Genomic DNA, 18,429 nt, shown 5'->3' with positions numbered 1-18,429 from the left:
AATTATGACGAGAAACTTTGATTTCAGTCGAACAAGCAATGTTTATAAAATTCTAACCCCAACTTAAAGCATTCCCTGATTTATGATTAACTCATTCCTTGAGATAGAAGCATATAAAACGTGGCACTTCAGTTTTACCGGGTTGGGTGTGTAGGTACTGGGCTGGTGGGCCCAAAAGGTTTATCCAGTGGTAAATAATTAGATGTTGGGTGTGGGGAAGAGCAGAGTAATTATTGTTTAATCACGCGTTTAAAGCTGTGGGTGGGTCTTGGGCTGATTAGTGGCCATATTAAACAATGATAAAATTACTTATAACTAAATAATTAATCTATTTAGTAGGCAAGTACCTTCACACTTTAGGCCCGTAACTTCCGCAAGTGTATAAATTTTTCTCTCATTTTAATTTGATTTCTTTTCGTATTCTTTGTGATAAATGCCATATAGAAAAGAAAAGAGAAGCTAAAAATGGTTACAATGATATTATTCATCTTGGTTTATTTTTAACGGTGAATCCATAACTTACATTATCCGAAAAGCAAGAGTTTTCATTAAATGGGTTAATTTCATATTTGCAAAACATGTGGGGAAATGCTGCATGACTTTTGTTCTTAAAATAATAAGGGATATTTCATATATGACCGAAGTTTTATATAACTTAAGCTAACTTTAAATACATTTTTCTTTTTAATAAAATAATTTTTTGCGTAATAGATGGCTCTAAACATGTAAGGATGCAATAGATATCTTATGTATCGAAATTTTCTGGTTATTATTGTTTATGTCGCCGTCCATCTACTTTATCTTTTTCATCTTTCTTTAATTATAACACAATAAAAGTAAATTCACTTAATAAAGGTGATAGCTAAGTTGTAACTTCCTATAGTAATTAGAGTAACTTGAGAGGAGAGGCGGTATCAGGAAAAAATTCTAAAAGGGGCAAACTTAGAAAAATAAATTTAAAAGGGGGCAAAATGTTAAAAACCTATAGAATTTTTTAAAAAATTTATGAAAAATTTAAAAATACATGACAAAATTTAAATTTGGAGGGGAGCATTGGACCCCCTTCCCCCCCCCCCCCCCCCCCCCTAGTACCGCCCTGCTTGAGAGTACAGTATTTATCTTGAATCATGTTGTACCTTTGTGTCCTAGGTTTCGGAATGCATGTGTTGAGGTTTGGCAATTTTCAGGGTGACATACTTTTTCCTCAATCAACTATTCACTTTTGATCGTTTATCCCCATTCATATAAGTTGCGACATCATCATATTATATAAAAAAAAAAAAAAAAAGTCATATTCACATCCGCTATGTTCTTACTACTAAACTCTTTAGAATCTTCACTCATGACTCTTCAAGAGATTTCAAAATGACCCAAGTATAACTTTCTTTATAAAACATATATATCATGTCTTAATATTCTGAAATTTAAGTAGTAGGGACTTAATATATTACCCTCCGTCTAGATATTATATAGCCAACTGGTAAAGGTTTTTGTCTTGTGGTAGAGTCGTAGAGATCAAGATTCAATCCCTAAAAATGGTATAATATAAGATTATTTGGTGTAATTTAGTAGTAATACATTTGTCTTTTGAAAAAAAATAATTTACAAAGTTATACTCTAATTTTTAAATTTTAATTAAGAAACCACTACACCAAGTAAAAGTAAGTCTCTTTATTACATTATCAACACGGAACATAATTCCAACACGGTGGTTCGTTAAGCGACTATGGGCTCTAGCTGTGTGCACTCGCGCTAGTTACATTAGTTAATGAACTTATGATGTTATGTATTGGGCTAATTTATACAACCAACATGAATATCAGAATAGCCCAATATCTCTATGACGCATTTACATAAGCCCAAAATGGCCCAATGCCCGTTTTAAAAAGACTCCTGAGTCCTGAGTCGTGGGTTTATTTTTCACAAAAAAAAAGGAACAAAATTTCAATATATTTGCAATATATATTCTCTATAATTTTCACCCATAAAATGTCATTAAAATGTCAGATGTAATACGTCTTTTTCATAAATGTTGAAGTGTTTATCCGATTAATACATCCAACACCCATTACAATATTACATTATGTCATTGATTAAGATAATTTTAACATGCAACTATATGCAAGCAGTAAATTATTAGTTTAACTAAAGTTTCCATTATTTTGCTCAAGAGTGAAGAGAGTAAAAACGTTCCATCAACGTAACTCATTAAAATTTGCTCCATGGGCTATAATTATAATAAGTTTACCCAGATTCTATACCAAACTAAAGAGCAAAAGGCCGATTACATTTTCTTTTATCTTTTCAATTATGTACTATAGAGTGTAGAACAAAATCATAAAACCTCTATCATGTGAAACTTAAAACATGACAAAAAAGAAGAAGGAAGAAGATAAAAAAGAGAGATTCGAGCCCATATCTATCTTGACGTAAGAGAGTTTAATTCAATGAAAAAAGAGTTTTAATTGTATTTATTTAAATCCCTATATATTAATTAAATAAAATTTTTAATTATTGATGCTCTACAAAATGTAGGACGTATTGAAAAAAGAAGTGTCGTCATATGTCGATTTAATCATGTTTTATTATATCAGTAGGTAGATAGTTAGAAAGAAATTTAAGTGTATTTTCAGTTACATCTAAATCTAGTTATAGGAAAATGACTATCTTAGCTGTGAATTTTAAATATCATTTGCTTGTTTTTATTTTTTATATTTATATCGTTTTGAATTATAAAACTAATTCGGGAAGACGACAATTATCTATACTATTCATTAAAGAAAATACCCCATGTTGAATGTTACATGGAGGGAAATGTCTAAAATGTCCTCTATGTAATATTTTCACCTATAAACCCTTTAAAATATTTTCACATACACTATTATCTTAACATTAATAATTATATTACACTATCAATCCTTTATTTTTTAAAATATCTCCATTAATCCTTTAAATCAATTACTTTTATATGAATTATCTACAGCACTCGACGTCGCATTCACCAACAACACTCACCTCCACCAACACATTATCGCCGTCACGATCACCGCCGCATCACGCGGATACAGTGCTAGTAGTATAGAAAAAAGCTTATTGAATTTATTTAAAAATTAGCAGATTACTTATTTGTCAATGCATGTATTAAAATGAGAGGTTGTATTAATTTTTATTTTGACTTGATCAAGTCACTGATCATTTGAAAAATGTGTAGGCCTTATCTGGGGGAAATGTGTCCTTATCTAGAGTCTATATATGTACAGTACATTATAAGAAAGATCATTTCGTTATAATAATTTTATACGTTAACAAAGCCATTTATGTCTTGCTTTCTCGTAGACAAAAGTCACAAAATCTTATTTGCTTTTTATTTCCTGTGATATCTTAAATAGTAGTTAGTTAATATATATAATAGTCATCATGTTTGCCCTTTAAAAATATGCGAATGTTATTAGATATAATTTTGAAGGTGGCTAGAAAAATATTCAAAAATGATGACGCGCGGTATATTGAGTAAAGGTATAAAAATTCGCCTTCTTAGATAGTTGAACGTCTTTATCAATTTTGCTGTACACGTTAATTAGTTGGGCTTATGTATGGGTTGTAAATATAATTGTAACATAATATATAAGTTTGGGAGAAGTTTCTTTTTTGGCGTTTTGAAAGTGTAATTATCAGGCTTAGCTTAACAATACTTTGCTTGACTAATTCAATTTGTCAGCTTATTTAGTTGATTAAGACCATATTCATTTTGTATTATTATAAAATAAATGAAAGTTAATTATCATACATATATTTCATATATAAAAAGACAATATCTTTTTGGAATATCGATTTCAATTTACGTAATCTACGTATCTCTTTGTTTCCCTTCAGAAAGTGAAAGCTTACCATTCGCGTACATCCAATAGTCGTTAAAAGTAACTTTCAGGCGGCTTTTATGACAGTTTTTCCCTTTATATAAAAAATCATTATTTATTGACTTTTTACAGAATATTAATGATGAGCATCATATAGACCGTGACATAACTGGATGATTCATTTGTCTTGCACAAATATATATATATATATAAAAGAAATATTGTTTACATTCGGGAACTATTGGGTAATAGTTCAGTGATCACCAGCCGTCACTTTCTAGGGGAACTTAGATTCGAGTTTTACCAAAGACAAATTTGAGATAATCAGAGGATTATTAAGTGGTTGAGATTCACCTGAACACTAGCCTGGCTGGGAGATTAGTGGGTACCAAATGGTACATGTGATCAAGGGGTTCCCATCCAATTACCTTTTTTTTATTGTTTACATTCGGGTAACAAAACTGTACAATATATATAAAGAGTTACCTTGAAAGTACGTGTTGTAGCACAAAATCTGGATTAAGATCCTCTGAATTTGTTTTCAACTTTATTGGTAAAGTTGTAATCATTTTAACTTTTACATTAAAATTAAGAGTTAAGATTCAATTGTATTTGAAATCTTGAATACAAATTTTGAATAATAACCCTTGCTTTTATTCAAAAGACAAGATCATCAACTTTATTAGTAAAGTTAATTTCAACTTTAATGAATCTTAATCCATAAAATCTATACCAACAAAAAAAATACAGATATTTCAAAAACTTCAAAAATTATTTTTGAAAAAAGAGTGCATACATTAAAAATATAGGACCTTAAATACATAGTTCATAAAGAAATGACTCAGCATTATAGAACTAAGTAATTATTATATGCCGACCTTAATATTTTTTATAGCATATATACTTAATATTGTTTGTATTTTGAACTAAGTACCGTTATATAATTTTTATGGTAGTTATTCGTTTTTACATCAACATATTCATTACTATTTTTCTTTTTTAAGTTTTAATTTATTTTGATTTATATGTTGATGAGTTATTAAGGCCCTAAAAATGATCTCCCTTAAGTTCCTTAAAAAATCATAAGCTGACGTTAAATTTTTATATATTTTTTTTAAAAGTGAATTTCGTTGGAAACTTCTTGTCGCGATTCGACAGCGGAAGGTCTAGCATACGTTGTTTTAACCGGGTCCGCGCTAAAGAGCTCTCTCGAAGTAGAAATGTCTATTTCAAATACCCGATGGGGAAAAACCCTACTAATCCGCTCTAAGGCACTACGATCAATAGGAGTAAACTCTGCCCCCTCGGACTTGACATGGGTATACCCAAGTCAAACCCTCATAAATAAACTTCTTTATGTGCTCCCCAAAACTTGAACTCAAGACTTCATGAATAAAAGGATGGTATTTTAACTATTGAGTTAATGCTCAAGGATGACATTAAATTTATATGTAACCGAGTGGAATTAGTATTAAACATTTCCTTTATTAAAGAAGAGAATTAGTTTTGTTTTCCTTGTACATATGTATCTAATAATGATCAAAATATATCTATTGAATATATCAAATTTTTTATTCATAATAACTATAGCATGTTCTTCTTTTTCAAGCCAGCTAGTTGTGCTTTCTTGGACTCATCAAAATTTTCCAAGAGAAGACACTGTTGAAATCCTTAAACTTCTGTGTGATAATTCTTCCCAACTTCCTGGAATCTTCATGGAAGCCGTAACGAATCCAGCAGCAAAATCAGTCATAGTTTATTATATATATATGCTTTCTTGTATCACTAAACAAGAAACAATCAAAGCCAACCATGTAATTTGCTTGATGTTTAGCTTAATGGGTGTTTTCGATTTGTTATCAACATTGAAATATTCCCCCAAAAATTAGGGTCATTAATTAATTTGACAGTTTTAAGCAATCATTTACGCGTAAAAACTCTGATTACGATGTTCAATGTCGTCTGGTTTTGGGGTGCAAGTGAAAGGAGAGCATCAAGAAAAGCCATGAACTTGAAGACAATTTTGCTATGAAATTTTCACTAATTAAATATTTTTTAATCTATATTGTTCTTAATGCCGCCCAAAAGTATTCTAGATCTTGTGGAGTTCCATTTTGGTAACCTTAACTGGAATTATGTCAGATTAATAGGAAAGAATTTAAAGTAAAGTGTAAAGTTAGCATGTTTCCGAGCTCGAATAAAGAAGAAAAAACAAAGTTTTATATGAGTTTTAGTTATTTTGGGTTTCTTCATATTTGGTTGGAACTTTAGGTTTGTAAAAATTAAATTTACACCTAATGCCGTCTTCCACGGGTTTTCTCAATACCGCAACAGTGTATGAAGGAGATTGAGATGTAAACAGCCTTACATCTAGCTACTTAGGTAGAGAAACTGCTTTCATTGACTATCTAAATAATAGATTAAGACCTCCAGCCTTTGTCTCTGTCTCTAAACACAAAAGTGTTAACCACTTAATTCAACCATGTTACATTAGGTTTATAAAAAAAATATAGAAACAATAATGATCCCGTAAGTGGTACAAATTTTAGTATGAAAATTGTATATTACTAGTAAAAAGTTTCGAGATATTTGACCTAGTATGTGTCACAAGTTGACTCATATAAATTGAGTCTTGAAAAATCCAACTCGGTAACTTACACTTGACTCGTCGGGTGAGACTCGCGAGTTTTCATGTGACACTGTTTGAGTCGAGCTGGGTCAAAAACTCATTCGAGTTACAAGCTAGAAGAACAAATCTTAAGCACTTTCACCTTAATCCTAGCCTCTACTTTCTAATAATCGTGTAAGTGATATGTATATAATTAATTAACAGATGATATTATAATTATTCTGAAATTTACAAATCAAGTTGCCAAGAGTTACGAGTAAAAATTTGTGATTTTGAGTAGCGTAGCCAGTCGACAATCATTTGAAAATTCAATACTAACAAAATACAATAGACCATTATAAAATTCTCTATTATTTCCTTCGATTCTCGATCTCTAGAGATTAAGTTTTCAGGTTTTTCAAATTAAATTTCTAATGGTTCTAATGTCACTATCTAATGTAAGGTAGCATTTGATGAGTCCACGCTTTATGTAAGAATTTTCTTGAGCATCATCTTATCTATCTAATACAAATTAATTATATAACTTGTTGCATAATGCCCCTACCCCATATTTCATGACTATGCCTTAAGGCTGTATATCTTGTCTATCAAACAATAATACCCAATCATATATATTATGTATGGGGTACTAGCATTGTACCCTCGCGATGCGGCGGTTTGGTGGTGACGACGATTGGCGGTGGTGACGGTGGCCGTGGTGGTGGTGTTCATGGTGAGTGCAACTATGTAAGTAATTTGTGTAAATGTAATTGATGTAAAGTGATAGTAGATATAATTTAGAAAATAAAGGATTAATGATATAAATTAATTTATAAAAAATAAAATAGTAATTTTCCATTTAACACTTTTATAAAAGAAATATAATAATTATTATAAGATAGTATAGATAACCAAGATAAGTTGTACACAATTTTATCACTATCTTAATTAAGGTAAAAAAAGTTGCTTAATTTTAAAAAAAACTTCTGTAAATTTTATAATGAATGACCATCGAACCTTTAATTTATGTTTTAAAAACAAAAAATAAAATAAAATTATACTCGTATTAGATCCGTCCTTGTTTATTAAAGTAACTTTAACAACCAATATATATATATATATATATATATATATATATATATATATATATATACGTACTGGTGCTCAATTTCTTGAAAAAAGCACAAAACTTCAAGAAAAAAGTGTTTCACATGAAAATTAGCTAAGATTAATAATTGTTCTATCAATTGATTTATATATATTTTTTTGAAATTGAATTTCGCTAGAGAACTTCGTGTTGCGATTCGACAGCGAGAGGTCTAACATACGTTGTCTTAACCGGGTCCGTGATAGAGAGCTCCCTCGAAGTATAAATGCTTATTTCAAATACCCGGTGGGGAAAAAAAACCTTATTAATCCGCCCGAAGACACGACGATCAATAGGGTAAACCATGCCTCCTCAAGTCTTGAACCCAAAACCTCCTGCTTGTAAGACAAGTGCTCAACCACTTGAGTTAACTAAAAAGTAGATAATTGATCTATATATGATGAGCATATATGGTGCACGGATTCGATCTTAAACAAGAAGAGTGTGCTTCACGTGGCAATTAAAAATAGTATTTTTCTCATCAATAAATGTATGACATAGTGATAGTGCCAAATAACTGCCAATATATACTCGATCTTAAAATCATCTCAATTAAATCAACATTTTAAACATCAACTTGAGATTTTGATATAGTTTCGATCTACGTACGTTACGCATACGAAGTCAACTGACGATCGAGATAGGCAGATGGCATTGTAGGTGCCTGGAAACTTGGGTCTCTATGTTAATCTAAGCACGATATATAAATACGATACGTGTGCTGACTAACTTATTAAGCAAGCAGCCTGCATAATATTTATGGAAATTGATCATATCTATATACTATAACTAAAAGAGATAATTGATGGTAAAATTGACGCCCTTTAAAATTATTTTTTAATTACTCGCTTTATCTCTTTTTTTTTTTTTAAAGATTTATTTTTAAAAATCTATGATTAATCTTTATCAATCAAAATAATTCTTTTTAAATTTTAAAGATATATAATATCCTTAAAACTCTCTCAATAAATTATTATATATATGACTTAGATTTTTATTAATCATTTTCATTCATATTATTTTCCTTTCATTTCTATCTTCAATAAACAAATCAAGTTAAGTAAATTTATCAATAAAAAAAAACATACATTTTTTCTTATATTACTTTAATTTTATTTTTGGCATTTTGTTCGTGTTTGTTTATTATTTGATATTGAATTGTTATGTTATTGTTATCTTTTATATCTATTAATTTAGTTTATTGTCAAATTGTAATTTGATTATGACTTATTCTTCTATTATAAAAGGGTTTATTCTTTTAAAATTGTTTTGTTCATGTGTTGTTATTTTTCACCTGTTTTGTTATTTATTATTTTGATATTTACCTTTGATATATATTTTGAGACTATTCATCCATTAGACGGATTTAAAATCTAGTAAACTATAAACCAAAGAGAAACTTTTTACTTATCATACTTTTATACACATATTCTATGATTATAATCTAGTAATGAGAATGCTATTTGATACATCAAAATTTAACTATCTATAATAAAACTTGTATGATACAATTATATTTTATGTAATAGATTTATATTTTTGTAAAAAAAAAATATATAACAAAAAAAAAAGAAAAAAAAGACTCAATTCTTGTCGATTGGGTAGATTCATACATCAACCTACAATCCGATGTTGTACATTATGAAACAAATTAATGTTTATGAACCACCATCCTAGTATTATATTGTGTCATGGTTTGAACTTGTGACCTTCTGATGAAAATTCTTATTTAATATTATAACTTTATATTTAATGTAATTTGAACGATGAACAATAACTTTGATGAATAATAACTATACGTGGTGAGTCAATATTCATCCATATCCAAAATTATCAATCGGATTTTACAATATAATATCCCGTTTAAATTTTCAAACATAGGGTTATTTATTGGTTATTTGCAAAGTAATTAACTTTTGAGTTTCAACCAATATGTTACAACTTTTTCGTCGTAACATCTTGTACCATTATGTACCCTTATTTAGTTTTTCTCTCAATTTTCTCCTTTGGTGTATTTATCTATTATATTAAAAACTTTCTATCAAATTTCTTTTTTTCATTTTTGATATTTGGTTTATTCCACATATATAAAATATATATGTATTCATTACAATAAACTTTTTGAAGCATTTGTTGTTTTGACTTTAGGCAAATTTGTGTTTCACATGTTAAAGTTTTAGCTAATATATATAGCAACACATCATTAATAACAAAACCTAATCAAAATAAGTGAAATCATACGATGCATAGAAGTAACTTGTTGTGGTTTTTGTCCTTAAATAAATATATACTTGAAAAAATTCTATTAACGACATAATGATTTTAATTAGATGGTAAAAAATTCAACGCAATTATACTTGAATAATGCAGCTATTTCAATAGGACAGTTGAAACCCCGCATCGTGGGGCCAAATTTTACTTGTTACAAACATTATATTTATAGACTTTTAAGTGAAAAAAAGTAACTGCTAACTTTATTTTACCATTGTAAACTTCGTTTTTACTTGTTTTTATTAGTGTCGCTTACTATTTGATGTGCATATGTAGAAACCTTCAATGCATAGATAGGAATATGTCTTATAACTGGCGGTATGGTCTACTGCATGCGTTCCAATTAACTTGTACGATTATTCGTAGTTTTCATCCCAAACTTTTCTTCGAGATATAAATGGTGGTTGATTTTTCCTTTCTCACTTAATGGATTGGTCGAATTTGTTATGTATTAAAAACATGTATCGAAATCCAAAAGCTGAACCAAGTTGATATATTTGGTAGACTATATCGTCAAAATAAAATTGACGGATCACTAGCTCGTTCGTAAAATCTACTTAAGTGAACATTAAGTGACCGGAGAAATAGTTAAAAGTAGTTACGGTAATAAGGAGATTGTATAATTTTAAATAAGACGAGAGAATGGTATCTGTGCATGTGTTGTGGCAGTGATAGAGGTGATGGCGGCAGAGGCAGTACCAGGAAAAAAATTCAAAGGGGGCAAATTTAGAAAACTTATGAAATATAAATCTAAAAGGGGACAAAATGTTAAAAACCTATAGAAAATTTTTAAAAATTTAAAAATACATGATGAAATTTAAATTTGGAGGGGGACATTGAACCCCCTTGCCCCCCCCTTTCAGACCGCCCCTGGATGGCGGGGTGGGGATGTAATGGCGGTGGCGGTGATGAGATGATCTATCTGACGGGCTCCGCCATCGGATTTAAAATTTCGTCGAAAGTATATCGAATGACATCTCTAATGAAAGAACATGAAATTTTAAGAACACTCATATAGTTTTTATAATTTAACGATGTACGGTTTTTGAGATAAAAGATTTTGAATGAATTAGAGGAATAAAGTGATATATGGATGAGAGGGAAAAAAATAAGTAGTTAAGATTTGAAGAAAAAGAAAGGGTATTATAATTATTTTAGGTAAATATAGACTAGATAAGAGAGACATTTTGAGGAGTAAATGTTGAAACTTAAAATTTTAAATAGGGCTATTTGCTTTATAATAAACAAGAGAAAGTACCCGCGCGTTGCGACGGTGAGATGGTGGGGTGATAGGTTATATGAGATTATAAGTCATAGAGTGTGATAGCCAGATTTCTTAGTCGTACGGGCTCCGCCCTCGGATTTATAAATTCGTCGAAAGTATATATCGAATGACATCTCTAATGAAAGAGCATGGCATTTTAAGAACACTTATATAATTTTTATAATTTATTGATATACGGTTTTTGAGATAAAGATTTTGAATAAATTTTATAGGAATAAAATGGTTTATGCAGAAAAGATAAAAAAATGAGTGGTTGAGATTTGAGAAGAAAAAGAAAAAAAATGAGTGGTTGAGATTTGAGTGTATTATAAATATATTAGACAGGGATGAAGATTTTCTATAGTTGTTTTTAACTTTACTAGTAAAGTTAAAAGCATCTTGACTTTTGGATTGAAATTAAAAATCAAGATTCGAAGATAGATTATCTTTGAATGTTCACTCTTAATTTTAAATAAAGGGTCAGAATTAACAACTTTATTAATAATGTTATAAATAACTTTTTAGATTTGGGATTTGAAAAAATTGACTGCTCTTTTATATAGGAGTGAAAATAAAAAAGTATAGATAAAAGTTATCAGTTTCAAATAACTTTAGTAAACAAAACTTTATGACCGTTCTATTCATTTCATTTTATATTATAAAACGTGCATTCTTCACATAAAGACTATTAAGTCAGACGTGGCTTTGATTTTCTTTTCACGTGAAATATATGAGAATTAAAATTGAAACATCCTAATTAATTTAGTAGAAGTAACTGAAGTTTTTAGTTGTTTACCAACCACTCGGCGTACATCAAAAAGTATGAAAGTGTTTTCAAAAGGGAATCAATATCTTTATCGTATCAATACTTAAACATAAAATTATATATATGGCCTATTTTCTTTAATAAAATTAATGAGGTTAAACCATTGACTCAATAGCACTTCTAAATTATTACTCGTTTATTTAATATACGTTTGACATTTTCTTAGCTATCGAATCGAAAGCTTTGTATTGAATTTCTAAATTTAAATTAGGTCAGATGATTTATATTAATGAACTTCAAACTTTGGGCTTTTCCCCGCTAAAACCTCTACATATTTAGGTTTGTACCTATCAAATCATCGCTAATTTTGTTATTTTCTTTTAGATCATTAAAATGTATCAGTTATCTATATCATTCGATTTTCAAACCTTGTCAACTATGATGACTTCATTCTAGTTGACATGAAATCGTTTAATTGATGTGATATTACTTGTGTGGCTTTTACTTAAACGAGATGGGTACCCACATAATGCGGCGGCGGTGGCAATGGCGGCAACGGGTGGTGCTGGTACGTAGGGGTGATGATAACGATGTGGTTATTAATCTAAAAGTGATTGATAGAAATGTTAGTGTATAGTATTTATTTTATGATTAGGGGATGTATCTTTTGCAAATAACTTTATTAAGAGTATTATAGACATATTAGGTGAAAATATTTAAATTAATGAATTAAGAAGATAGATAGTTTGGATAAATATGGGTGGAAAATATTTTAAGGATATATTAGGTAGATTTAATGTGTGAGTTAAGAATGTGTTAAAAAATAAGGATATTTTAGTTATTTTAAAGGTAGAGAGTTAAAAAGAGGATAGAGTAATTTGTTTATTAATATTGTATAGATATAGATATAGATACATAATTATTCGCACATTATCATTTTTTAGTCATAAACTATACGAAATACGCGTTAAAAAGTTATATTGTATGTGAAACATATTTGATAGAGTACGATTATAAAAATGTGGTCTACAAATAACCGTGTATAATTAAAGGTTACATAAGCAATGTCACTTAAAATGATAATCATGTTATCATGATCAGCAGGATTTGAACATTAATGATTTATATGAAACAACTTGACAACTTAATTTGATCGAATAACTCGATTAAGATGAATGAAAAGTAAGATGGTCTAGAAATGACAGAAAAAAAAAAACCTTTAATTTTCCATTTAAGTTGTTTGATATAGGAGATTACACATATTTGTAATTTATGACAGAGGTCGACTATACAATCTAATCAGCCACATAAGATTTGTAAAAATTTCATGTCATGTCACTGTGAAAAGTTGAAAAGAGTAAAACATGAAAGTGAAAAACAAAAGTTGATACTCGTATATGACAAGTCCGTCAATCTATATTTATACGTACATTATATTATGTAATTTTTAGATACAAAACTCAAGTATTATTCATTTATTCTTTCTCAATATACGATCTAGCTTTCTCATTCTGTGTTTTTGTCTTGTGAAAAGAATTTTAGCTTTATACATAAGAACAAAACACCAACCATTTATGTCAATTATTCTCACCAAACCACAATATAGGACATACATATAGATACAAGGTAGCTTTAATTTGCAGCCTCTCATATATATCAATTTCGATCCGATCCCTAGAGTTTGATATCAAAACTATAGTCAAATATAATTCACCACCGCGTTATATGCCCTTCAAATATATTGCGATGTCAACCCTTTGACCATTTCAAACATCACCAAAAAGCCATGTTGGCCAACTTGCCTCTATATATACCCCCAATCCTTAATGATAACCATCTTCACACTTCACTTCCAAATTTATATTCTCCCTTTTGTTCTCTCTTGCTATTTGATACACACAATCTCAAAATCATTTGAACCTTTTCTAAACAAACTTAACGAAAGTTTTCTAAGGCATTTTTCTAGCCGGATTCAGTTTTTATCTGTCTGTCAGCCTGTTAAAAAAATTCGTTAAGTTAAATAATCATGAGGAGCAAGCTATTTACATCGTCGAAGGCCTCATCACCATCGCATTCGTATGCTCAATCGCCAGCTAGGACACCGATGATGTCGTCACCAATGAACACTCCTTTTCATCATCATCGAACATTTTCGGCTTCCATCATGGAAGAAGATTTGTTAGACGCCGAACAAATCATCCAACGATGGGACCTCGATTCTCCGTCTTACACAAAAATAGAATATTTATTTACCGGAGAAAGACGTGAAGCGAAAATGTTTATCAAGTCCGTTACTAGCTTACAATCCGCTATGCATTTCTTCGTTTCCGAAAGTGCTAGTTCGGAAAAAATCATTCACGCTCAAAAGTTAATGCAAATAGCCATGAAGAGGCTACAAAAAGAGTTTTATCGAATTCTGTCGTCGAATAGAGACGCTCTAGATTCAGAATCCGTTTCTAACCACTCGTATGCTAGATCGAGTAGTGTTTCTGATGACGATAATGTATCTGATCAAGAAGACGAAATTCCAAACTCTCCGGTCTCTGATAGAAAGAAGATTTCGGTTTCAGATATGGCTATGAATGATTTAAAAACAATAGCCGATTGTATGATGTCATCTGGATACAGTAAAGAATGTGTCAAGATTTACAAAATTATCCGAAGATCGATAGTGGATGAAACTTTGTATAATCTCGGAATCGAGAATTATACTTTGAATCAGATCAACAAAATGGATTGGGAAATTCTCGAATCGAGAATAAAATCTTGGGTGCGTGGTGAAAAAGTCGCGGTGAGATCGCTCTTTTACGGAGAGCGAATTCTATGCGACTTTGTTTTTTCATCTTCAGACAAGATCCGAGAAGCGTGTTTTTCGGAAATATGTAAAGAACGAGCCGCGAGTCTGTTCGAGTTTCCGGAACTCGTAGCCAAGTCGAAGAAATCGATGGAGAGAATGTTCCGTACGTTAGATATGTACAACGCGATATCGGATCAATGGACGGATATCGAGATGATATTTTCATTTGAATCCACGTCGGTCGTCCGTACACAGGCTGTCACGTCTCTAGTGAAACTCGGTGACTCAGTCCGAGTTATGCTAACAGATTTCGAAACGGCTATACAAAAAGAAACATTGAAAACACCGGTACACGGGGGAGGTGTTCACCCGTTGACACGTTACGTTATGAATTATTTAGTTTTTTTAAGCGATTATAGTCCGGCGTTATCTGATATAGTAGCAGATTGGCCACTCTTAGTACAGTCACCGTTACCCGAAGCATATTTTCCTAGCTCGACTTCTTCAGACGATTCTTCTTCGTCTATCACAGCTCGTTTCGCGTGGTTAGTACTTGTTTTACTTTGCAAAATAGACGGTGGGGCCGAGCTTTATAAAGACGTGGCACAATCTTACTTGTTCCTTGTCAACAATTTAAACTACGTCGTTTCAAAGGTTAGCAACTCGAATTTGAGTTTGTTAATCGGCGTCGATTGGATAGAAAAGCATAAGCAGAAGGTGAAGCAGTATGCGGCAAATTACGAACGTATAGGATGGAGTAAAGTGATTTCTTCATTACCCGAAAATTTAGATGCTGAAAAACTAACCCTTGAAATGGCGAGAAATTGTTTTAGACGGTTTAATCTAGAGTTTAACGACGCGTACAAGAAGCAGTCGACATGGGTTATTGTAGACCACAAGATTAGAGACGAGATTAAAGTTTCGATAGCGAAAAAGATTGGGCCTGCTTACAAAGAGTTTTATGAGAAATATCGGAATGTGTTTAGAGGTGTGGATTCAGTGGTTAGATATGCGCCTGATGATTTGGGGAATTATTTGTCGGATTTGTTTCATGGTACCGGAGCTCCGGGAAGCGTTAGTAATTCGTCACATTCGTCGTCTTCTAGCTCCTTGTCCAGAAGCCGTTAACTAAGACAGTTGGTATAGATCGATGATCACTAGATTACTATATATTGTAAAGCTGTAGATACCAAACTATATATGGATCAACGAAAAAGAAATCGTCATACAATTCTTTTATTGAGTATATAGAAAAAAAATATTGTTATTTGTGTGATTGTTCCAAATGCAGAAATTGTTTGAATGGTTCTTCAAATTGAAAATCTGAATCTTTATTTAAAATAGTCGAATTTTCTGAGTTTAATTTGATTTGGTTCAACTCGATTTTAGTATTATCTCATGTTATAGTATAGTATATATTATACACCCCGTAGTTTCCTTCCTCTCCTTCTCTTTCTGGGCTCGCTTCTCTCATCTCTAGTTTTTCGTCTACCCAACACCAACCCAATAGAGCTAGCCAGCAAGCTCAGGCTAAGAGCTGGGTCAATCTCCATGGAGTGTGTATTTCATGACGAGATGGGCACCCGCGCAATGCGGCGGCGGCGGCAACGGGTCGTGCTAGTGGCGGTGGTGGTAATGATGGGTTATTAATCTAAAAGTAATTGACGTAAATGATAGTATAGTTATTTTATGGTTAAGAAATTTATATTTTATAAATAACTTTATTAAGAATATTACATAGATATTATGTGGAAATATTTAAATTAATTAATAAAGAATATAGATAGTTTAGATAAATATGAATGTAAAATATTTTAAAGATATATTTGGTAGATTTAGTATGTGAGTGAAAAATGTGTTAACAATTAAGGGTATTTTGGGTATTTTAAAGGTAGAGACTTGAAAAAAGGGGATGATAGTTTGTTTATTAATACGAGAGCAAGTACCCCCGCGTTGCGGCGGTGAGATGGTGGGGTGATACCTAAGTCATAGAGTATAATAGGTTATAGGAGTGGATATGTCATAGAGTATGATAGTTAAATGCCTTAGCCGTACGGGCTCCACCCTCGGATTTAAAAATTTGTCGAAAGTATATCGAATGACATCTCTAATGAAAGAGCATGAAATTTTAAGAACACCCATACAATTTTTATAAATTATCGATGTACGGTTTTTGAAATAAAAGATTTTGAATGAATTGGAGGTATAAATTATTTATGGAGGAAAGAGAAAAAAGATGATTGATTGATATTTGAGGAGAGAGAAAGAGTATTATAGTTATTTTAGATAAATATAGAATAGATAGGATGGACATTTTGAAGAAGTACTTAAAATCAATATTGAAAATTTCAAGTTCAATGTTGAAAATCTAGAGAAAATCTGCTTTATAATATAGTACAGATAGTATAGATTAATTGGCGTACACTTTTCAAGCTTGACGATCAAGCTTAACTCAACGAGGGAAACACATAAATTAATTTAAAATACTACTAAGGGTCTGCCTAATTAAAAGATAAAACTAGTTTGATAATGTTTAAATTAACTAAAATAGGAATCGCCGAATCGGCCTTTGCGCTTGGGACAAGACCTTTTCTTGTTCTAATTATTTTAAATTAACTAACGTTTCCCTAGTTATTCTTCGGCATTTCTTATATGTCGATTTTATTTTATGAGCAAAAAACAATATATGACCAAGTCTTGCAAGTATTAAATAATTTTGCAATTGTTTGTTACTCAGAAACCAGAAGCACGTACAATATACTTCATTCAACAGATCATGAAATAATTAACCAATTAGTCCAACAACAACTTGTCTTCAATATGGTATCCAAGGACTCTCTTGTCGTTTTGGTTAGGAAACCGAAGCAGCAAATTTGTGGCGAATGATAACGGCTGAACTTGCAATCCAACGACCAGCATACTTGGATCCGAGCTAGCAGCCGCGCTCCAAATTTGGGGGATTAATTGTTTTGAAGTTCAAGATGATGCTATACCACTGTTTTTATACACTTACACTCTCAATTTGATTAACACGAAGTATCTTCTACTTTTTGGATCATAAAGTAAACATTTTCTTTTAACGACAATTGCTACTTGTTAGTTACTCCAAGTTAATAATTAAATGTCAATGTCTAGATTGGAATCATTTGTGTATAATGTTATTTTTTTTTAATTTATTATAAACATTGGCATCATAACTAATTGTTATCATGCATATGGAAAAACGAACTTACAATTAAGTTTGAATCTTAGAAAAACATTTATAATACTCTTTCTCATTAAATATGTCTTATTTAATATTTTTAAAGTCTTTCAATTCTTTATCAATATTCACCTTTAAGTATCTTTTTATATATTATATAATATTTGATGAAAATTATATAAAATATAAATATATTTAAAACTCAACCAATTTATATAACTTTCATTAAGTATTATATAATACAAACAAAATAATTTAAGTTCAAATTGATAAACAAAAACTTTGAAAATACTCGTATAAAATAAAACATATTTAGGCCGGTCCTTATAGGGACTTCCTCCGGCGTCCGCCGCGCGGCACCCGGAGAACGTTAATAGCACGACCGCGTCATTTGTTGCGTCTCGTTTGTTTCTTCTATTTCCAGACGCGCGGCTTGAGTGGTTGTGGGGCCCGACTTGCACGTTTGATCCAATAAAATTTTTTTTAATACAACGGCTATTTTAGTTTGATTTTTTTT

General features: G+C 30.9%; 1 protein-coding gene across 1 annotated transcript; it reads left to right on the top strand.

The window, feature by feature from the left end:
• The first annotated feature begins 13,779 nt into the window (after positions 1-13,779).
• LOC122581813 (exocyst complex component EXO70H1-like) lies at positions 13,780-15,979 on the top strand. The gene has a single exon (XM_043754102.1). It carries the CDS (start codon positions 13,940-13,942, stop codon positions 15,836-15,838), a length of 1,899 nt encoding a protein of 632 aa, XP_043610037.1. The 5' UTR covers positions 13,780-13,939; the 3' UTR covers positions 15,839-15,979.
• Positions 15,980-18,429: the final 2,450 nt, after the last annotated feature.

The sequence above is a fragment of the Erigeron canadensis genome, chromosome 9, assembly GCF_010389155.1.
Source record: "Erigeron canadensis isolate Cc75 chromosome 9, C_canadensis_v1, whole genome shotgun sequence".
In the NCBI taxonomy this organism is placed as follows: domain Eukaryota; kingdom Viridiplantae; phylum Streptophyta; class Magnoliopsida; order Asterales; family Asteraceae; genus Erigeron; species Erigeron canadensis.
The sequence above is the reverse complement of the archived record's forward strand: the minus strand, read 5'-3'. Positions and strand labels throughout refer to the sequence as shown.

Coding starts and splice junctions, on each gene's coding strand:
- LOC122581813 (XM_043754102.1), top strand. CDS start 13,940: ATGAGGAGCAAGCTATTTACATCGTCGAAGGCCTCATCACCATCGCAT.